Below are 23,654 nucleotides of genomic sequence, written 5' to 3'. Positions count from 1 at the left end.
TAAAACATGTTCTGTTGGAGGTGGACTACTGCCAAAGGGTCTAATTGAAGAAGTTGCTCTTGATTAGGATTACAGATAAAAAGACACTTGTTTGTGATTTGAGTAAACAAAGAATGTCACGAACAGAGGAGAGGTCCTGAAGAAACACTGAATACACCACCAAAGAAGGTGAAACTGAAATTTCATTTAGTGGAAAACCTGGCAGCAGGAGGAGACAGTATTTATCGATATGGTGAAGTTTGAAGGAGCGTGAGCAATTTTAACTTGATTTAGGCTACAAAATAGTTAAGAGAAGTTTTGGTGGGGATAGAGAAGAAAGGATAGATGACTACTTAGATGGCAGGCTGTGTAACCTCAATGCTACCAGAGCCAGGTGGAAGGAAAAAAACAAACAAACATGTACTATGCTAAAGCCTTGGACACAGATACATAGCTATTCCTTCTCTCTTCCTCTCCCTACTCCCCAAAACCCATAGTATTGCAGCACTACATGATAAAAATACCAGATACTATGTGATTTAATCTCTGAGCAATATTCCCCCACCAGTTTGTTATGAAACACATACAAGATTAAAAGCATGACCAAGATGTAATCCTGCAGGAAAAGGCACAGCTTGATGCAGGGTATGCTCTGTAGAAAAAGGAGATTGGGACACATTTTAATGGATGCATGAGTTTATTGAAAATGAAGCCTTGAAACCACTTTATGCTCTTGTTAGCATTCCCTACCAGCAGCAAACAGAAGCTGAAGTTTGTAAAAGTACTATAAGGTGACTTGATTGATGCATGCATTAAAGTGGCCTGCTTGTAGTCAGCAATACCGCTGTTTTTTTTCCCTGATTCAGCTCATATTTCAGGCAGGAAAATAAGCTTCATTTGACCCTGCAGCGAGTTCAAAGATGGCTGTACACTGTACGTCTCTGCATCAGTCTAGAAATTCTCTAAAGCAACACAAAAACATATGTTCTGTAAACCTGCAAGCAGCAAACCCTAGAGGCAGGGTGGCTCAGGGACCCGTTTTGAATGTAGGGAAAGACCACGGGGAGCTGTAACATCACAGAAAGAGCACTCACTGCCAGCTCTGGCCTCAGGCTACCTCCAGACTCAACATGAGCTGCAGCCTTGCCATAAAGAGCCTGAGACTCAGAACTGCTGCCTCAAATAGTAACAAAATACTGTCATCAGCACAGTGCCTCCATGAGGGAGCACCTCCTGGTTCCTGTGGACTTTTTTGCAGAACGCCACCTCTAATTTGGAAAAGGAAGAGACAGTATGGCACACCACACTCAAGAGTGAAGCAAACACTGCTCTACACTACTGACAAGTCACACACCACCACCAACTGAAAGAGAACTGGAATACTAGGAGATATCAAAGAAATTGCATCAACCTAATGGGTCCCAGTGTTTTTTGCATTAAAATGGCATTCAGAAAAAAAATAGCACAAAACAGCACAGAAAAACGTTATCTAGAACTTTGCTGGCTACAATTGCAATTCGCTTTCCACTCTTACCAGCATCAGAGACAGAGCCACGACAGAAAGCAGACAAAATTTGGTCTTCAGCATCATAGACACAAGATAGCCACGCATTTCCAAGTTCTCTCTTTAATCCAACCCTTTAGACAGTTTCTTTACCTTTTCCTGGGATCTGATGAAGATAGCTATCTACAGGAAAGTAAACTATCTCCAATGTAAACAAGAAAAGCAGGAAACAAGCTAGTTAGTAAATGAAAATCCTCAGATGACTCAAAGATGATGTCTGTGTGTGTTATTTTCACACAAAAGCATTTAAATATATTCCATGACTGAAGGACTAACTGCATTTCTGTGGTTGTTCAAAGTGGCTCCAAATGCAATCACAGGTGACAACAGCAAACCTTCACCAGACAAGACAGGATCATGTTTTCCTCTTACTCTTAGGTTAGGATGCAGACTGCTGATCCACAAGCAGGAATGGCCATTATCTCAGCCCTTCCAACTAGACTTGATACACTTGGCTTTGCTCTTCAGGAGCTGTGACCAGCGAAACATAGAGGCTGACCCTCTAAAATTTTCAAAATGGAGCATCATTTACCTTAACATTAGAAACATCACATTGCGTAAGAGAATTTTAAATAGTTAAATAAGGTCAGACTGATGTAGGGCATTGGTTGCCAACCTGCAAGCAATGTGATGCCCATGTTACTTTCTGGCAATGCTCATGGACAAGGAAATTCAGATCTGCAATGTAAGCAATCGGAGAGGAAGGTCAGATGCTGACCACTGCATGCTCTGTGCTCTATTCACATGGCAGAGAAGGGTTGGGAACCATCGCCAAGCCCCAGCACTCCCACCCCTAGGCAGAGACCTTCTGCTTTAACCACACTTGACAAATGACACCTTCCTCCTTACCTCCCTCTTCCTCTTCAGAAGGGCTTTTAAAGCTCTTAAATGCCCACAGCTCAGTCACTGTTCTCTTAATGACCCCTGAAGTGTTTATCTTAGGGATGTCATATCTACTTATTGTTTCCTTTCCTGCTTACTCTTGCAAACAGCCTATTTAACTTTGTTCCACATGGTCGGAATACATCTTGCAGAGCTCTCAAGAGAGTTACACGGCATTTAAGTCTAATTCATAAATTAATGCAGAGCCACCACGTCTTCCACACCAGGACTACAAATGATTCATTTATCAAATAAAATTTCAGCACTGCTAATGTATTTGTAGATTCATGCTTTGCTTACTGGAAAACTCTTACTACATCTGAAAGACAGCAGTGGCTACTAAACCACATACATTATTATCTAGCTGTATAGATTTACTGGTGGGGGAGGGGGGAAAGAACAAAAGGAGGAACGAGAGGAGAGGGAAGCTCTCCAAAGCAGATGTTTCCAAGCTTTTTTAAACCTAAGAGACAAGACATAAGACAAGACTTGAAGGAGCAGCTGGGGACACTGAATAAATACAGACATTTAAATGTGACTAATTACATACACATGCTGGAATTCTCAAAGGAAGATCAGGGAGCCAAGCTCCCAGCTCACACTGACTTTCAACAGGAGTTCAGTGGCCTGTTCCTTCAGGCATGCTGGAAGTCAGATGTCATCTTGCTAAATACAGAACACTGCTTCTAAATGTTGCCTCTGGTAGCGTAACCACAGTGAAGCCTACGGATTTTTACAAAGCTATCTGCAGGAGCCCTCCTCTTTGTTAACTAAATATGAATGCATGTATCTGCCGATCCTAGCCTATGTTGCTCTGTGAGATGAGAGAAAGTTGTCTGGACCAGCCCAGAGGCCTTAAAACCTCTGGGGAACCACCTTTCTGTGCTAAGCACAAACGTGCTGCATGGAATCTGCTCTAACAATGGTGGGGAAAGGTTTACAAAAAGTATAGGGCCCCCTTCTGAGTACTTCTGTTGTGAAGTAGGAAGGGTAACTGTATATGGAAAGTGGTGTCTCAGAAAAAATCTAGGGAGAAGCACGTGCCATCATTTTTCAGACATATTAATGGAATATACTTGGTCCACACACACTGTTCATGAGTGAGTTCAAACACTTCAACCTGGCACGGCTGCAGAAAGAGCATCCCTCCCTGGTCCCTGCTGCTCATTTTCCTTCCTCTGCATTACAGGAAGAGAATAGTGCAGTTTCTAGGATGCACAGGATTAAGGCCTGATTCAGCTCAAAAAACATGAAGGGGGCGGGGAAATAAAAAGACGCCATTACTGAAGCAGCTGCCAGAAGCCGTGTGTCAGCACAAAGGGAGGGTATGGACAAAAGCAGCAAGAAGCATGAGAAAGTCTTGAGCACTTCTTTCCATAGTCTTAGTACCTTAAAATGTTCACAAAATTATGGACAGATTTCTGGCAAGTGACAAACCACTTCACAAACAAGAGATGGCCTTCGCTTTTCAGATGATGGAAGGTGAGGCCAGATGTTGGTATCCACCAGAAGCAGCAGGTGACTGTGCAGAGGGCCAGGAAGGCTGTGGTTGTAAAGAGCATGAGGAACACAATATGAGATCTTTTGTGAATGAAAGACAGTGAGAGAAGCCAGAACCTACGGAATGAGACTTACTTTTTTCCTAGCACTCAACATGACTCACTACATTGCAGAAAAATACAAACACAGTTACACGAAGGTACCAGGCCACAAAGTCTGTACATGTTGTCTTTTATCTGACTAGCACTTGGGCAAATGTCTGTGCTCAGCAGGCTGTAGGTCTGCTCTCTCTGTATGAGGTGAACATATGACACTTCAAGAGCCTGCATCCTGCGTCCTGTAACAGGGGCATGAGAAACTTATAGAGACCCAGCTGACAACTGCGTCCAAGCCAGTCACTAGGACCGTCAGGTTTCGCAGCAGTTCCACAAAGGGAGCCCAGAAGTAGCTAAGTGTTCCCAGAAGGAGCATGCAAAAGTGAGAGTTGTGGTTCTTACAGAGGATGACAGGAGGAGCCACCGGGGGACACAAGAAGTCTAAGTGTGGTGTCTGCATCTGTACTGTCAATTTAACTTTTAAATCCCCTAATGCTTCTCCTTATAATCTCTTTTGCAGAGATTCAGTCCAGGAGATTGTGCTGTAGCAGCTGGCAGAGACTAGGGACTCTGATGAAGCACAACAGCTTAGTGGTTTAGGGCTAAATGAAAATATTGAATGCTTCATAAGGAGAAGCTATTAGGTAACAGTTTTTAAACTGAGTTTTTTGCTTCCGCTGCAGAAGTTAAGGAAGAAGCTAAGGAAGCTCACACAACTTTTGCATTTCAAAATATTCTATTAATTCATGTTAAAGAGCTCAGCACTTAACAGTTTTCATTTGCCCTTCCATTCATATGAATTTTCCCATCCACCCATCCAGCTGACTGTTCACAGTGTGCTCCATGGGACTGCAGGCTGCTCCAGCAAGGCCCCAGCTGCTTTCGAGTCTTTCTGGAATGCAGAGGTGGTGGCAATGCAAAGGCTCAGGGGGCACACTGGTGAAGACCTATGGATAAGTTTGTAAGAAAACTGATCTTTATTTATTTTCTGGATAGGTAAAAAAGTTTCCGTATTAGGCCGAGTCTTCGTTCAGCCTGCATACCTGTCTCTGAAAACAAGCACTATTCTGGGGCTTAAAAAAGCATGCATCTCTAAGGTATTTTTAAATAGCTGCCCACTGGAAGAAGCTTTTGTTCTCACAGACCTGAATTGTTTAACCAGTTATATCTATGAGGCCATTTGTGGGGTAGTATTTATCTCTGCCACCAAGAGTTCCATTTAAAAAAAAAACAAACAAAAAACACTTAAAGGAAGTCAAGGAAGTTCACAAGACAAGCGTTAGATTCATCAGAACAGACTGTTTTTAAGGTGAAGTGATTCTAGGTTCTTGCTCATGGCTTTACAGCCTTGTCTTACTTCATCACTGCAAAAAATTCATGAACTGTCCATAAGAAAATCAGTTATTTTCACAAAACTCAGTTAGAAGCTGCACTCCCCTAATACAGCCAGTCTCTGCTTTTCACTCATGAACCACTTATAACAAAGGTTCTGCCTCCCTTACTCTTGCTACTCTTCCCACTGGCAAACTCCAGCCACACAGACATTTAGTTGAGCATTGCGTAATTACCACACTCTTTTCTTACATGCCTACATACAAGAACCAAACTATCTATGAACAAACCTGAACAAGATTTCAGATCATGTGGAAAAATGTTAAGAGTTGCAGTTTGCTGTATGCCTTCCTAAAGCAAACAGTATGGCATGAAGAAAATGCTGGACTACATTCTGAAGAGCCTTTTTTTTGCCCCCAATGTAATCATTTCCCTTTCTTTTTCTTCATCATTCCCTTTCTCACTCGTAAGACACATTGCTATGAAAACCTGCACCGATGGAACTACATGCTCTAGAAATATTTTTATTTCTCAATTCCCTTATCTAAACTGCTAAACTCTATTCTCACCACTCAAATAACAAACAGCCATGGAAACTAGCCACAGCCAAACAGAGTGCCCAGGTCAGCTACGGAATAGAAGACAACAATGGGAAAAGATGGCTTCAGCAGACAAAAAAGCTTGCTTAGGCTCTGATTAGGGCTGGATTTAAATCAAGATAAACTTTTAAGATTATAATTCAGCGGTTAAAACCTCTGGATTTTTCTATGCATTTCAGCTAATACATTGTATTTACTGAACAATACCTTGCAAATCACAGTTACAGAATGGTTCACAAGTCAATCTACGTATTTTCCCTGCATTGTAGAAAGTGAACGAAACAGTCGTCAAATCAAGGCCATATAGGCAAAAACTTGAATAAAGATTTAAAACCTGTCTGGTCAAATGAACAGGATGCTGCACACTGCCGTATTGTTCACGTTGTCATTGTCTGATTGCTTTTCATGAAGCAAAAAGCTGCACGTGTTACGTGTTAAGAGGTGCCTTTTCAGACACCTATTTCTAGCATTTCAGGAATTTCACTGAAAAATCCATTGGTACTATAATGTTACCAGGTCTCAATCAACTGAAGACAAGACCTTTCTAAGAAAGCTGGCTGTGGTATGGTATACTCTCCCAGAACAAAACGAAATGAAGCTAACACTTCTGAAGATCCTTCAGTGTACCACCTAACTATCCAAAACAGACCATGCTGAAAGTGGACCTATGTCTGCAGAGTCCCAGACGTCACAGGGTCTTAACCCACAATTAGGGTTCGAAGGATATGGACAGAGGCCTTAGTGGCTATATCACACCACTAAGGAGTGCACTACACACTTCCAGAAAGGCCAAGGCAAAAAAAAAAAAATACAAAATCTGGTACTCAGGACTACTGTGCTCCTTTTTCCTCTCTCAGCACAGTATCCTCAAGGCCTGGTCTGATCACAGTGCAAGCTCAGTGGATAAGCCCACTGTCCTGTGTGTCCCACACACACATATACTCTTCAGGCAGCAGATACGGTGGGGTAGAAACACAAGAAACTGCCTTTTCCCACCTTCTATTTCCCCCCTTCCTGCAAAGCCCTAGGACCTATAGCAATACAAATAACTTTTCAACAAAAGATGCCAGCCTAGGACTTGGTAGATGCAGATTTGAACTCTGGTTTCTCAGAATGCATGTGACCATCATCATTCAGTCATATTCAAATTGCATGAGGGAAAATGACACAATGAGAGTCCCCAGGTAGTAGTTAAAAGAAGGCTGGGCCCTCCAGGTGGTGCAAAGCTATATCGACATAGCAACTTTTGTTCTAGAAGAGGTACAGCTGCGTTCCAGTGACATTGTGCCCTGGTTAGTAAGTTCACTGGAGCTCAGACCCTACACAGCAACTTGCACCAGACTATCCCTGTTATTCACTCCGCCTCATCACAGCAGCCTGTGGAGAGAAAGATTTCAAACATGTCTGCTCTCAGAGCTCTGGCAGGGCCTGGATGGCTAGAGAGTATATGCACAGGCACGCAAGATCACATACTCAGGCACATCCTCATATCAACAGTGTGCCTAGAAGGATGGAGGTCAACCACGTGGCTCACCTTGTCGTGGTTTACCCTCAGATGGCAACAAAGAACCACGTGCCGCTCGCACGTGCCTTCCTAATACAGGAAGGATCGTAAGAAAAGGCAAGACTCTTGGGTTGGGACAAAGGCAGTTTAACAGAACAGCAAAGGGAACAGGCAAACAACAACAACACCACGGATGGGGGAATATACAAACGCGATTACGGAACCGCCGCTCCCCGCCGCTCGCCGACCGGCCGGAGCCGGGACGCCCCAGCCCGCTTTTAAGCAGCAACTTCCTGCCCCCTCCCCCGGCAGCTCAGGGTGGGCGTGGCTCACATGGCATGGAATACCAGGAAAAGTTAACCCTATCCCCACCGGAACCAGGACACACCTCCATTTGTTAGCAGGTCCTAGATGTAAAGAATATCATAATAGCTTATTAACAAAGCCTCAGTAACAAGGCAGTAGCAAAGGCAGTAACAAAATGATGTCAAATACTGGTCAGAAAATAAGGCTAGTGAGAACTCTCCTTGCAGAGCATTTTTTCTATTGACACAATAGACAAATTGCTAGATTCCTGACAGAAGCCAACCAGCTCTGCCACTGCTCCTGAAGTAGCCACCTGAAAGGCTTTGGTGTGGTCAGAGAGCAATGGCCTTCCAGACCCTTCCTCAGAGGAAGGCGAAATCTTGACTCCCATCTGAGTCCTCCGGCTTCTAGCTTTCAACTCATTTGAGTGAGATTGGATGGCTGATTCTGAGACTGCTTTAATAACTGATGGCACACTTCTGTTTGCCGAGTCAGGTCTGTAACACTGTCACTACACAAGTTGTGCTACAAATTTGCTTAGCTGGTAAGGTCCTTAATGCAAATCAGAAGGACATTACTATTACCCTTTGATAACTTTTTAGTATTTATGCCATGACTAAACTGGATAAGTGCTTTGTTAACGTTTAAGACTATTGGTAAGAAAATTACGTAGATTATGTGGAGAGAAAGAGAAGTGAAAACAAAAAAACCCTCACATCCTATAAATTCATAAGGATGTCATTGATTAAGAACATTCAGTGCCCAATCAACGTTTTGATTCCTCCAGCTATTTTTAAATGAAGCATTGCACACCATCTGTAATCAGTGTATTTCTAATAACTCTGCAGTTACATGTCAAATCCTACCGTGTTGCAAGCTTATGGCAGACGACACCAGTGTCTGTTATGACTTCGCTCAGTCTCAGCTCGAGGTGGACCTTCCCCTGAAACACACCAAAAACACCATATGAAAAACTAGTTTTATGCACAGCCAGACACACCATTCCAACTTAAAACAAAACAAGTCAGCTAATGCAAGTAATTCCAGAAGCAGTTTAAAGATTAAGAAACAGCTATAGAGCTAAGATATTTCACCTGCCAGAAAACCTAGATTAATAGCCATTTCACTAAATTTCAGCGCATAATACCCACCATTATTTTATTTCTGTGTGTTTTACTAGTTGAGGCATATGTAATGTCTGTGGTCTGACACAAAAATGTGTTGGAGCTTTACCTATATTTAGCATTTTAAATATTAAGATCTGCAATACAGTCATTGATCAGGTATCACAGCAGTGTATTATAGATTAATACCTACAGATTTTAAATATTAGAAAAATAAAAACTATGAAATAATATAAACTGAGACAAATATCAATAGAACTACATTGAGCAACTAACAAAAAAAAAGTTCAACCATGTTGCTAGCATGAATAGCATCTACTATTAGTCTTCAACTCCTTACCATCCCATTAACTTTATTATGGTGTGGGCCAAAATGTTATGCTCAAATATGCTAAGAAAATAAAGGCAATCACGAATACAAACTGCATTTCTCTTATTAACTCTATTACATTTAAAAACACGAGCATCCACTCCCACTGGCAAAAACTCAGCACCAATGTATACATAGCAAATGAAAAATGCATTTTGTTATTGATCTATTCCCATTTAAAAGAAGGGCTGAAAGGAGGATCCAGGAACTACAGGCCTGTCAGTCTGACCTCAGTGCTGGGGAAGGTTATGGAGCAGATCATCTTGAGTGCCATCACATGGCAGTACAGGACAACCAGGTGATCAGGCCCAGTCAACACAGGTTTATGAAAGGCAGGTCCTGCTTGACTAACCTGATCTCCTTTATGACAAGGCGACCTGCTTAGTGTATGAGGGAAAGGCTGTGGATGTTGTCTACCTAGATTTTAGTAAAGCTTTTGACACCACTTCCCACAGTGTTCTCCTGGAGAAACTAGCTGCTCATGGCTTGGATGGGTGCATGCTTTGCTGCGTAAAAAACTGGCTGGATGGCCAGGCCCAAAGAGCTGTGGTGAATGAAGTAACTCCAGTTGGCAGCCAGTCATGAGTGGTGTTCCCCAGACTCAGTACTGGGGCCAGTTCTCTTTAATATCTTTATCAATGACCTGGATGAGGGGAGCAAGTGCACTCTCAGTAAGTTTGCAGATGACGCCAAGTTGGGTGGGAGCGTCAACCTGCTTGAAGGTAGAAAGGCTCTGCAGAGGGATCTGGACAGGCTGGATCAATGGGCTGAGGCCAATGATATGAGGTTCAACAAGGCAAGTGCCAGGTCCTACACTTGGGTCACCACAACCCCATGCAATGCTACATCCTTGGGGAAGAGTGGCTGGAGAGCTGTCTGGTGGAAAAGGACCTGGGGGTGTTGGTCAACAGCCATCTGAATATGAGCCAGCAGTGTGCCCAGGTGGCCAAGAAGGCCAATAGCATCCTGGCTTGTATTAGAAATACTGTGGCCAGCAGGACTAGGGAAATGATTGTCGCCCTGTACTCAGCACTGGTGACGCCCCACTTCAAATAACATGTTCAGTTTTGGACCCCTCACTACAAGAAAGACATTGAGGTGCTGAAGCATGTCCAAAGAAGAGTAACAAAGACAATGAAGGGTAAGACAAGTCTTATAAAGGGCAACTGAAGGAACTGGGATTGTTTAGTCTGGAGAAAAGGAGGCTGAGGGGAGACCTCAAGTTGTGCCAGGGGAGGTTTAGATTGGGTATTATGAAAAATTTCTTCACAGAAAGGGTTATCAAGCATTGGAACAGGCTGCCCAGGAAAGGGGTTGAGTCACCATCCCTGGAGGTATCTAAAAGATGTGGTGGGGACATGGTTTAGTGGTAGACTTGGCAATGTTACATTTACAGTTGGACTTGATGATGCCTTGAAGGTCCCTTCCAGCCTAAACAACTCTATGATTCTACTCTAACACACCATCACTGCCCAATCATCTTCTGCAAATCATCATGGCTGTAACTGAGTCATTCACCTTCATAACCACCTCCCCTCCACCCTTTTCACCAAAGGACCCTAAAATCCACCCTGTTAGTTAGTCAGAGCTTTAATGTGAGTGTCATCTGTGACGCGGATCTACCTCAACTCATACAAAAAGTCTGTTGCCACCCCTTTCATACTTCCAGATTTGACCGTTCCTCTTTTTGCACGTGACCAGAACTCTTGCCAGAGACTTCACTGTCTCTTCTGACTGGTTACAGTAACCTCCTAGTCTATGAGGATGTCTATCCTGTGCAACAGAGGAGAGTGAGGATCAAACCTTGGCCTCGAGTTGCACCTACACTGCTAAGATCTACTTCCTCTACAGAAGATTTGTCTGGACGAAAGCTGGTGAAAGCAGTCCAAAGCAGAACAGAGAGTGCAGTAATAATTAAGTAGCATGGACGCACAGAAGTTCAGTTCAAGCTCGTTCCTTGTTCCTTTCACATTTAGCTCAGTAGTATAAAGAAACTCTGAAGTCAGTGCCTGAATATTTGTCCTGAAGAAGCCTATGAGGGATTCTGCTTCTTACTGCGACAGTCATTCTCTCCCGTTCCTTGTATACCCCTTTTCTCTGTACCATTCTTTCTGCACTATCATGAATGCACGCTTTCACTCCTTACAGCTCTGTCACCTACTTATACCTTCAGTATTCTGACTCAGTAGCAGTTTTTCTCTCTGAGGGCTGGAACACAGGCCTTTCAAGTACATGTGGCAGATGATACTGGTGTACATCCAGAAAACAAGAAAAAAGACCTCTCCAAGCTGTATAGAAGCCCGTGTTGGAGAGGCATCACAGCAGTTCACTGGCATTTTGAAAAGGAAAGGACACAAACCTGTGTGGGAGTTTAAAATCATGGCTCCTGACAGGTGTCCTTTGCATGATTTTAAACAAAATAATAAAAACAAACAATGCAAAACCAAACCGGTTGCATTTGGCTGTCTGACTCCTTATTCTTCATGTTTGTTTCAGCAAGACACTAATCCTCCTTCATCCTGTCAGTGTACGCAAATGTCAACATCTGTCATTTTGTTTTACACTGATGCTTGTCCCCATGAATAAGTGAAAGATTTCTCTGCACAAACATGTAAAGCCACTTCTAGACCACCTCTTTAAGACTCAGTACCACTGCAGTGCCCACCATACCCGTGCATAGCAAGGGTGAAGCACACAACCAGCTCAGAACTCTGGTTAAGCAGGATGGTTTTTTGGCTTTAGTTTTATCTACTTTTTCCCCTACTCTTCACTGTTCTCTCTTCCACTGGTCACATTTTTATCACAGGAGCTAAATCACCAGCCTCTGGAGAAGAAATTTACATTATGAAGCTGTAAAAACATTGCTGCCATCTTCGTTGATATCCTGCATATTACTTTTACTAGAGAAATCAACTCTAATACAAGTTTTGAAGAAATTAAGAGATAGGAACGGAGATTTAGGAACCTTAGAGAAAATATCCCTTTGTAGAAAAGTACACGTAGAAAAATATCCCTTTGTAGAAAAATAGTGTTTTTATCGAAATATTTCTGCTAATCTTAAAGCCAAGACTGACCTCTCTCAGGAAAGAAAGAATGCTTCAGTTCACTTAGGTAAACCTGAATGCAAACCTACTTACACTCCCAAATTGTTCTCTCTCACACAGACTATGATGGAAGCTCCCTGTTTTAGAAATCAAGCTGCAACAATCTTTTTAAGTCAGCAGTACTTTGCACATTTTCCCATCTACATTAAGTACAAAAATATAGTGCCGCCTCCTTTGGGCACAGAGCCATTTTTTCCTTGTAGCGCTCATTTTTCTCTTGTGAAGACTTTGAAAATGGTCAGCTGCTCAAAAAGTGACTCAAAGCTTCAGACAACAAAACGGAGGTCATGGGATCACTGGGACTGGCAGCCCTATGACTATTCCCAGAACACCTCCTTACTTCCAGTTAAAAACTCAAATACATAAATATATTAAAATAAGGCTACAGTAACATAGTTGCAGGCTTAATTCACAGAAAATATAACTCCTACATAAACAGAATGCTTTTTCCCAAATCAATTATACCATTAGGCAAAACATAAGGATACATCTGAATAAATTTACTCCTGAGCAATACCATTAGTTGGTTTACGAAACACCAGATTACACATTTTTCAAAGGGAAGACAGAAAACTATGCAATGAATCACTATCATAAAAATCAACAGTTAATCTAACCAACAGAAGGTCAACTGATCACCTACAGTGGATTAAATGTGCCACAGAAACATGGAATTGCCATATCTTTATTTACTGACATTTTATAATAAAGAAATTCTTATTTTTATTATCAAAAGAACAACTGTGATAATAACAAGAGCTTCCAACTGTACTAGGTGCGCACAGTTATTGACAGCATTTATAAGCAGGAAAGATCAGATAATGCAGCAGGATAAGAAGTATGTTGTCCCTGTTTTATTGCTGAAACGCCATGACTTGGTCCTGCTCAGACAGAATCCCTGTTGCAGAGCCAGGGATTGAGTCCTGTGTCCTAGCCGTAAAGCTTTTTTCCCCCCTTAGCATAGAGAAAAAAAAAAAAAAAAATCAGAGAAGAAGCTGGAGGTTTGACAATTTCGAAGTAGAATGCATTAATTACTAAGAACGTTTCCATAAAAAAAATATTTCAGGATGTTCCTAGAAGCTGCTATGCTCATTAGCATACCCTTCACATTTGGAAGGGCAGGACTTTTCAAGGAACAAGCTGAAGGAGTGCCAACTCAACTGCTGAACGCTTCCTTTTTCACAAACTCCGGCTGACATGGATGGGTGGGTTCACAGGTTGTACATCCTTCCTAATCACATCTAACTGCATAATGGGACCAGCTGGCTTCCATTTTTCAGTTCTTGATTAAAGAAGTCACCAGTAAATTTCTCGTAGGGAAGCAGACAGCGTTCAAAAGGAAACCAGTAACAAAGAAAACTTCTAAAGGGCCTTACCAAGGCAAAAAAAATATTATACTATGCATGTTAAATATACCCTTTATTAAAAAAATAATAGAGTGACATTCCAGTCTCGTTAACATTCTCATAATGCTAACAGGCATCAGCAAGAACTACATGCACAGTTATCTGAAAAGCAAACTGAAACTGATGATAAGTTTGCAAAGAAAAGAAAAATCAGAATCAAAGTCCTGTTTTTATAGATACTGGAAAAGCCTGCCTCCAGCCACCCCATTTCTCCTTGGGATGCAGCTGAGAGTTACTGTGGACTGAAACACCAGAAGACAGTTGTAAAGCAAGTAAAAGTATACAAATGGTACCTACCTGTATCATGTTACCAGGAGTTGCAAATTTGCTGTTTAAACACAGTATGTTGAAGGAGAAAAGAAAAGACATGACTGCAGATTATCCTAAAGTTATTCTTATGACAAAGTTCTGCCATCTTGGCATGAAGCACTTTTAGCATCTTGAAAAAGCAGTGGGCCTTATTTAGAGGCAGTGTTTGCAAAGTCACTGGGACACCACTGGGAGCCATTTCTGAGTGCAGTTATGTACACACATTTTGGCCTGGAATCTGACACACACCATGTGATCCAGCGACTGACTGTCGATTCAGATGCAACATCTGATCTAACTCAAAACAGATGCAATCTGGTTTTTCAGGGAAAGAGTTATGAAAAAACACTGATAAACACTAGAAACTTCTGTGCTCTATCTAAGGCTCTAGTAAATGCACAAAAAAATTACAGTGTGTGTGCCTAAGTTCAAAAGACAGGAGCCAAATCTACTCAGATCTCTTAAACCATATCTTTAAGGAAGTATCAACTAGATCTCCATCCTTTTTGTTACTGTAAAACAGTTTTTAGAAATCTTCCACTTTTTAAAAAGATCAAAGGAAAAGAACAAATCTTGACTGTCAATTTTAAACAAAAATATATAAAATATACAATCTGCTTGCTTGAATATTAAATATCAAGTCAATTATCTTCATATACAGGGCTCACACAGCACTATAATTCTCTCTTCTACAAAACAACAGTGGCTGGTATCACAAAAACTCCAAAAAAGCGTATTTGTCTACTATTAAACACCTGCTGAACAGGAGGTTTGTGATCACCCACCATTCTCACTAGCCTACCCAATTTTTCTGGGGAATTTCCCCTCCAAGGTGGGAGTGCATCTGCGTGGAAGTTTTCCAAACGTTTATCCCACATGGGGACCCTTATCCTAGCACAGTTCCCCAATCTCATCAGCTCCGTAGCTCAGCTCAACCCTGACCCATTGCTCAGGAGTGTGGAAAGAGGGACTGGGACCCAACTTTGGCTCTTTACTCTTCTTCCTGCTGGTACAGAGTGACTGCAGGCTGTCTCACCCCAGCTCTTGGAGATGGAGGAGGGAAGAGATGTAACAGGGACAGGCTGTAAGGGAGGAATAGGCTTAACCCGTGATATGACTAGTGCCAGCTCCTCATTATTTTGGAATCTCAAGTTTACAATTGTGATACCTCTGGTGTGTTGGTTTACTTTCCATTGCTGCAAGTTGTCTGGAGAAAGGAGTGTTGGAAGAACTCAGCACGGCGCACAGACCACTCCAAACTATGCGATAACCTGTTCTGTTGTTTTCTGTGTTTTTCCAAACTTTATTTTGGGACATAGCAAATGTTATTAGACAGATCTGGTCTAATTTCAAACCCTCTTAGGCAACTTTCAGCGATGTCACTTTCTGGCACTGGTAAAGCTTAAAAGCAAACGATAAAACTGATCCAAACTCTTAAGGGCTCACTAAATGCTGTCTATGAGCGAGAGAGGAAAGACGAAGGGTGCAGCTACTGCTTTAAGTAAATCCAGCCCTGCAGTATTATCAGCAGCCCCACATAAGGTCACAGCATAATGGCAGGTTCGAGAGCAGGAGGAAGAGTCTGCTGTCTACATTTGCTGCTGTAACAGTTGCTCCTTCCTTTAGCAGAGGGCAGCAGGCGGCTGGGAAAGGTCTAAGGATCACGCTCCAGATCACAGCCTGTCTGCTGGACCACAGTGTGGTACACAAGAATCTGGAACAAAATCCAGCCTATCGCTGAGGAAAGTGCAACAGCCCTAACGAACACCGCATGGATTCATAAACACTGGGCAAATCAGAACTGATGTCTGCTTGGTCTCCATATGTGCAAGCATGTCAGAATTGCTCAGTAACTGGCAAACATCTTCAAATGGCACAATATTAACCTTCCTGCTTCTCTAAAGGAAGAATACCTCCATATGGTCAAAATCCTTATAATTAGTCATGTTTTCCTCTCAAATACTTTGATGCAATACAATATGTAGATACTGTAAATGAAAGACACCTGGCTTTCATTTCCCCAGACAAACTGTGCTCTGCAGATGCAGAATCCAGGTACGTTATTTTGAAAAAATGTAAATTTATTATTCAGCAGTACAACATGCCATGTCACCGACTAGCTTTTTAAAAGTAACAGACCAAAACCGGAGAGACTGTCTTACCCCTTTGTGCTGATAAGTCTGAGGACAACTCTCTTACATTCACATATGGAGGAAGTCTTGCCGCAAAGCAGGATCTGGTCAATAACTGGTCTTTTCTTTATCAAACATTATTTACCATTGTTGACACGATTCAGTTCTCTGAAATAATTCTGTTGTAGGCATGTAGCCTTGAGAATCTCCCCACCCTATCAAAACAAAGATTTCAACTCTTTTCAAAACACCTCAAAGAGAGAAACCTAAAAGCCACTGTTCATAAAATAGAGGGTAACACCCATGTATTTCCTGTGTGCGGTGGGAAGCCGATACCAAGCCTGGAAGCAGCTTCTTCTTTTTACAATTTGCATATACCCATGCTTACAGTAGGTTATACACAATGCATCAGTGACTCATCTTTACGTTAGAACCATTTAAATACCTACACAAAGACAGTTACTGTCAGTGTTGGACGGTGGGCATGTAACGCTCTTAACTGTTTAATAGAGTAGATAATTCTGCCAGTCACTGGAGCAAAACAGCTCAGCAAAACAGTCACTGAGCTGCTTCTCAAGACAATTTGCTCAACCTATTTTTTTGTAAGAATATGGTTTTTAAGATAAGTAACAATTAGCAACAGAGCCGTTCCAGTTCAACACAATTTGCTCTACATATATAAAAAGCATTGATTTAGACAACAGGAAGCAGGCAGATATTGGAGAGACAGTGGCAACTTCCACAATATTATGAAAGAAATAACAGAGTAACACATTTACAGCTTCCTCTGCAGATCTGGGATAATCTTCTCTCAACTGTCACCCAGGACAGAACGGGGAAGAGCTAATTCAAAAGCTTGTGGTAAAACTTTGGCATTGCTGAAGTCATGGCAAAACTCCCACCCTGGCAAGGCCAGGATTTCATTCATGAAGCCTGACGCTTGGGATACGGATTCTGCATTCAATGGGAAGGTGCTGACAGAGGAGGAGAGTTTTTTTGAGCAGCACAAAGTGCCCTGGATATATTCTTCCAGCTAACATACAGGCATCATTTCAGAGCCAGTAGTAATTTACAGTACAACAAAAGCATTTTAGGCATACTTGCCAAACATACCTGTAAGTAAAGTTTTCCACTAATAACGTATATTCCACCACTTGTACACACTCATATCAGTCCATGCTCAAGAACAGGCATGTTTAATGAACAATAGTCAAAAGGCCTCTGTAGGCAAAATGCTAATGTGCTAGAAGGAGGAGGACGGGCTTTTGGTGTCTGAAGAAAAGTACTTCTTAACATCAGTAAATCTTTTGCACAAAGCTTTGAGTACAGAAGGTTAAAATGTGAGACAATTTGCTTCCTCAGTGTTGGTTATCTGCCCTTTACAGGCTTTTTTTTTTTTCTTAAAGCTGATAGCCAAATAGATATGTTTCAGATACAAAGTTCTTATGAGGAGGAAAGGGAAATGAGCAATTTTCAAGTTTTTATGTCAGATCTTTTCGCCCCCAACGAGTTTTACATAAGACCTCGAGCATGACTGGCTTTGGAAAAGCACTCTGTCATTTAATAATAAGAATTCAGCTGTAAGAGAACATGACCATTTCACATTTGCCAGTGCTGTGGAGGAAGTAACTCAAGCCACACTTGAAAAGGGGAACTTTTAAAGCAAGAGCCTGTACAGGAAAACATGTCAGAATGATCTAACTCTCCTTGCATTTCTCTCCTGCTTTGGCATATACAGACTACATGGTTTGGAGCATGCTGGTATATTTTGATATTAATCAGAATGTCTCTGGATCTTTAACCACTTCACTGATAACATGAACACAAAGGGTATTTGGGTTGCAAAGCTCAAACTTCACAAAGCAGACTTGAACTATGCAGGGCTGAAGTTACTGCGAAAAAAATTAAAGGGAAAACTACTCAAAACTACAAAAAATAAAGATCGCATATGCACTTGGGCTTAAATTCCACTGAGAACAAACACATGGACTACTGAGAGCATGCCATCTACAGCCCCAGGCAAGTATCTAAATCAGTTACTGTTGGGTAAACTTCTGCATGCGAAGGAAAGACATTCATGGATCACGAGAGATATATACACAATAGCATGGCAATTTTTGATTCCAGTCGTCAAAAAGAATCACAGAATCACAGAAACTTCAGAGTTGGAAGGGACCTCTAGAGATCATCTAGTCCAACTCCCCTGCTAAAGCAGGATTGCCTAGAGCACATCACTCAGGACTGCATCCAGGAGAGTCTTGAAAGTCTCCAGAGAAGGGGTCTCCACAACCTCCCTGGGCAGCCTGTTCCAGTGCTCTGCCACCCTCACTGTAAAGAAGTTTTTCCGTGTATTTGAACGGAACTTCCTATGTTCCAACTTGTGCCCATTGCCCCTTGTCCTGTCACTGGGAACCATTGAAAAGAGTCTGGCACCATCCTCCTTCAACCCACCCTTTAGATACTTATATGCCATAATAAGGTCTCCCCTCAGCCTTCTCTTCTCCAGGCTAAAGAGTCCCAGCTCTCTCAGCCTTTCCTCATAAGGGAGATGCTCCAGTCCCATAATCATCTTGGTTGCCCTACGCTGGACCTGCTCCAGCAGTTCCCTGTCCCTCTTGAACTGGGGAGCCCAAAACTGGATGCAGTATTCCAGTTGTGGCCTCACCAGTGCAGAGTAGAGGGGGAGAATGACCTCCTACGACCTACTGACCACAGTCTTCCCTATGCAGCCCAGGATTCCATTGGCCTTTTTGGCAACAAGGGCACATTGTTGGCTCATGGATAATTTACTGTCTACCAGGGCCCCCAGATCCTTCTCCTCAGAACTACTTCCCAACAGGTCCACCCCTAACCTATACTGGTGCTTAGCATTCTTCCTCCCCAGGTGGAGGACCTTGCACTTGCTTTTGTTGAACCTCATTAGGTTCTTCTCTGCCCAGCTCTCCAGCCTGTCCAGGTCACACTGGATGGCAGCACGGCCCTCTGGAGTGTCAGCCACCCCTCCCAGTTTGGTATCATCAGTGAACTTGCTGAGGACACACTCTGTCCCATCATCCAAGTCATTAATGAATATACTGAACAAAATTGGACCGAGTATTGACCCCTGGGGGACACCACTGGTTACAGGCCTCCAACTGGACTCTGTGCCGCTGGTCACAACCCTGAGTTCTGTCACTCAGCCAGCTCTCGATCCACCTCACTGTCACCTCATCTAGCCCATACTTCCTCAGCTTCCTAATGAGGATGTTATGGGAGACAGTGTCAAAAGCCTTGCTAAGGTCAAGGTAGATGACATCTACGGCTCTCCCCTCATCCAGCCAACCCGTTATAACATCATAGAAAGCTATCAGATTGGTCAAGCATGATTTACCCTTGGTAAATCCATGTTGACCACTTCCAATAACTTCCTGTTCCTCAACATGTTTGGAGATAACATCCAGAATGAGTCGCTCCATTACCTTCCCAGGAACAGAGGTGAGACTAACCGGCCTGTAGTTCCCTGGGTCCTCCTTCTTGCCTTTTTTGGAGATTGGAGTGATGTCAGCCTTCCTTCAGTCCTCAGGCACCTCTCCTGTTCCCCATGACCTTTCAAAGACGATGGAGAGTGGTCTAGCAATAACATCTGCCAGCTCTCTCAGCACTCACAGGTGCATCCCATCAGGGCCCATGGACTTATGAATGTCCAGATTGGCCAAGTGGCCTCTGACCCGGTCCTCCTCAACTGAGGGAAAATCTTCCTCTCTCCAGACCTTCCCCCTTGCCTCCAGGGTATGGAATTCGTGAGAGACAGCTTTAGCAGTGAAGACTGAAGAAAAGAAGGCATTTGGTAACTCTGCCTTCTCTGTGTCTTCCACCACTAGGGCACCTGTCTCATTCATCAGTGGGCCTACATTTTCCCTAGTCTTCCTTTTTCTGTTGATATACTGAAAGAATCTCTTCTTATTGTCTTTAACTGCAGTGGCCAAGCTGAGTTGTGATTGAGCTTTGGCCCTTCTGATTTTCCCCCTACATAGCTTTGTTATATCTTGATAATCCTCATAAGTTACCAACTCCCTTTTCCAGAGAATGTAAGCTTTCTTTTTTTTCCTGAGGTCCAGCCAAAGCTCTTTATTTAGCCAGGCTGGTCTTCTTCCCCATCGGCTCGTTTTTTGAGACATGGGGATGGCCTTCTCCTGTGCATCTAAGAGCACCTGCTTGAAGTATGACCAGCCTTCCTGGGCACCTTTGCTCTTCAAAACTGCCTCCCAAGGGACACTCTCAACCATGCTCCTAAACAGGCTGAAGTCTGCCCTTCAGAAATCCAAGGTGGCAGTTCTGCTGGCTCCCCGCCTTGCTTCACCAAGAATTGAAAACTCTATCATTTCATGGTCACTCTGCCCAAGACGACCTCCAACCTTTACATCCCACACAAGACCTTCTCTATTAACAAACAGTAGTGGACCAACTAGGGCACCTCCCCTAGTTGGTTCCTTCACCAGCTGTGTTAGGAAGTTGTCTTCCACACACTCGAGGAACCTCCGGGACTGTTCCCTCTCTGCTGTGTTGTATTTCCAGCAGACATCTGGGAAGTTGAAGTCCCCCACAAGAACAAGGGCAAATGATCGTGAGACCTCTGCCAGCTGCTTATAGAATACTTCATCAGATTCTACATCCTGATTGGGGGGTCTATAACAAACTCCCATCACGATGTCTGCCTTGTTGGCCTTCCCCTTAATTCTTATCCATACACACTCAACACTGTCATTCACACTGTTGAGTTCTAGACATTCAAAACTGCCCCTAACATAGAGGGCCACCCCGCCACCTCTCCTTCCTTGCCTATCCCTTCTGAAAAGTTGGTAGCCATCGATTATAGCACTCCACCTGTGTGTGTCTTCCCACCACGTTTCTGTGATGGCAACTATATCATAGTTTCCTTGCTGAAAAATGGCCTCCAGCTCCTCCTGTTTATTCCCCATGCTGCATGCATTAGTGTAGATGCACTTCAGCTGGGCTAACTGTTCTGCTACTTCCTTGGGGGGACAAGCCCTGATCATGCTTGGACACTTCTGTAGTTCCCAAATTATAACTACCCCTCATGCCTTTGCTACCACACAAATCACCATCCCCCACCATCACTGAGACAGATTGCAAGACCTTGCTAACGCTTTTACCCAGAAGCACTGGTATGCTGCTCCCAGGCACCACTTTTGTAATCCTGGTTTCATCCCCATCCCCCTTCAAACCTAGTTTAAAGCCCTATGAATGAGCCCTGCTAATTCTTGTCCCAGGATCTTTCTTCCCCTTCGGGTTAGGCTTCCCCCACCTGTTGCCAGCATGCCTGGTTTCCTGTAGATCAGCCCATGATCAAAAAGCATGACCTGCATGTCCTGAATGCAAAAAGCAGGTCCTGAAAGACAAATAACTAGTAGAAAAGACATGCTCCCATAGAAAGTGTGCCACACGATGCTTTAACTGACTTCAAACAGCTTAGGAAGTTGTGTCTTCTGTTGCTAGTCCCTCCCCTCCAGCTGAGGCTGCCTGATTGTTCATAGTCTATTTCAACGCAAAAGTTAAACCATTTTCAGTAATGGCTTAATTCCTGGTTTACTTCCCACTGAAATGTTTGGGCACTCATACTGTCAGACACTGGGTATTCATCTCTGGGCATGGTATTGTTGCACTGAGGAGTAGGCAGGCTCCATCAGAAGATGGGGCCTTCCATGGGAACTTGAAATTCCTTCAACTAAACCTGCACAAACCCACCTGGTTACATCTTCACAATTTCAGAACAAGTTTTCCAGTCTGGAAAGTTAAGCCATGAATTATGCATTTAACAGCTGCTGTCAAGTTTCATTCTGCACTCTGTACAATAAGTGTTCCTGATATAATAAAACATGCTAAATGTTATTTTAAAAGGAAATATTCAGAAATAATCTCATTTCATATTTGTATACCAGTTTTGCTGGAGTTTAATAATTTGGTCTCCACAGAAGAGCTTGAACTTAAACAGCCAGGTTATATCTATGTCTATTGACAGGACTACAGCAGACTATGCAATATCTTATTTTCAAACTAGTGAGAGCAAAACCAGCCAGTAAGATCTGGGGGCATTGATTTACAAACAGAATAAGAGCCTGTAGAACCTAAGGGGCGATTACAATCCATTGGTGCATGACACAGGGTTGTGTTCTGATGGCTACTGTTACCCACCCACCCACTCAGATGAAGGGAAACTGAGGTGCACCTGATCATATTGATTATCTCAACTAACTAGTTTGCTAGACGAAATGACAAACCAAAGCCACAAAGGTCATGTGGGTGGGTAATGGCACAATATGTATCTGTGGGCTGAGCAGCTGCACAGCACCTGTACCACTTGGCATGGGACTGTGCACCACACCAAACAGCAGCTGTCATGGCAAGATTACAGGCCCCTTAGCAGCTCTTCACCTAGATGGACAATGCCCTAGTTTTTTTCTTCAAGATAAGCAATCATCCCAGACTCCAGTACATCTTGCTGTTAAGCAATAAATGGATGTGGCATTAAAGCATCTGATAATAACGCTCATATCTGTGTAGGCTGACAATTAAAACACAGTCCTGCTGTCAGTAACATCCTCAACTACCATGAAGTTTATCAAGTCATAATCTCACCTTGCACTCCTGCCAATAGAAAACATTACAAGACAGTAAGAATTAGCAACATTGGGAAACCCTAAAACTGACTGCAAAGCCTTAAGCTAAACACTTTGGCAACTACGTCGGATGAGTTATACAACACTACCACTTATATTTTAGGGTTCTTTAATATATACAGGCTTATTTATTTTGTACAGCTTCAGAATACTTAGAGCGATAGCTTCTGAATAAAATTTGAGAAAACAGCACACAAATATCCACATTCCATTGGCACTAGAATTCTATTTGTTTGTTGTATTATTTAGCACTTTCAAAAAAAAGAGAAAAATCTCCACATCACATCCCATTCCCTCTCTACGTATGAAGACAGAAAGCAGTATTGCCATTTGAAAATTTGTATCATCTCTGAAACTCATACAAGTGAGATCCAAAACACGTCAAGAACAAAATTTTAAATTCTACTCATTGAACTTCAGATACCTCAAAATACCAGTCCTTATATCTGAAACATTGTTATCCGTAATTTCAAATCTGTCCTTCTGTTCTGAAAAATGAGGCCAAATTTGTCCCAAAACTGAACATCTGAGAACCATGGCACCCAAGATCACTAATATTTCAATAATCCATTCATGTTAAACTGGTTTTCAGTTTCTGACTCTGCTGATTGGTCTGCTTAAAACCTGGATATTTTCAGGCTTTGCACACAGTAAAGTCCTACACAGCCTTATCACTGTCACCCAGTTTCTTTCATATCACGGCCTAATGAATTAGAAAGAATTAGAAACCCAGTCTCTTTGATACTTTTTTTTTTTTTTTAAAACTCCTCA

The 23,654-nt window shown here is 42.6% G+C and overlaps 1 protein-coding gene across 2 annotated transcripts in view; it reads right to left on the bottom strand.

The window, feature by feature from the left end:
- The window catches only part of RASA3 (RAS p21 protein activator 3), a 138,329-nt gene that overhangs the window by 45,749 nt on the left and 68,926 nt on the right, over positions 1–23,654 (bottom strand). For both annotated transcript variants that reach the window (XM_074560786.1, XM_074560779.1), the window contains exon 5: positions 8,628–8,704. In XM_074560786.1, the coding sequence (XP_074416887.1) occupies positions 8,628–8,704 (77 nt within the window). The remainder of the gene's footprint in view (positions 1–8,627; positions 8,705–23,654) is intronic.

The sequence above is a fragment of the Larus michahellis genome, chromosome 1, assembly GCF_964199755.1.
Source record: "Larus michahellis chromosome 1, bLarMic1.1, whole genome shotgun sequence".
NCBI classification, from domain to species: domain Eukaryota; kingdom Metazoa; phylum Chordata; class Aves; order Charadriiformes; family Laridae; genus Larus; species Larus michahellis.
Note: the sequence above shows the minus strand (reverse complement) of the source record. Positions and strands in the feature narration are given on the sequence as shown.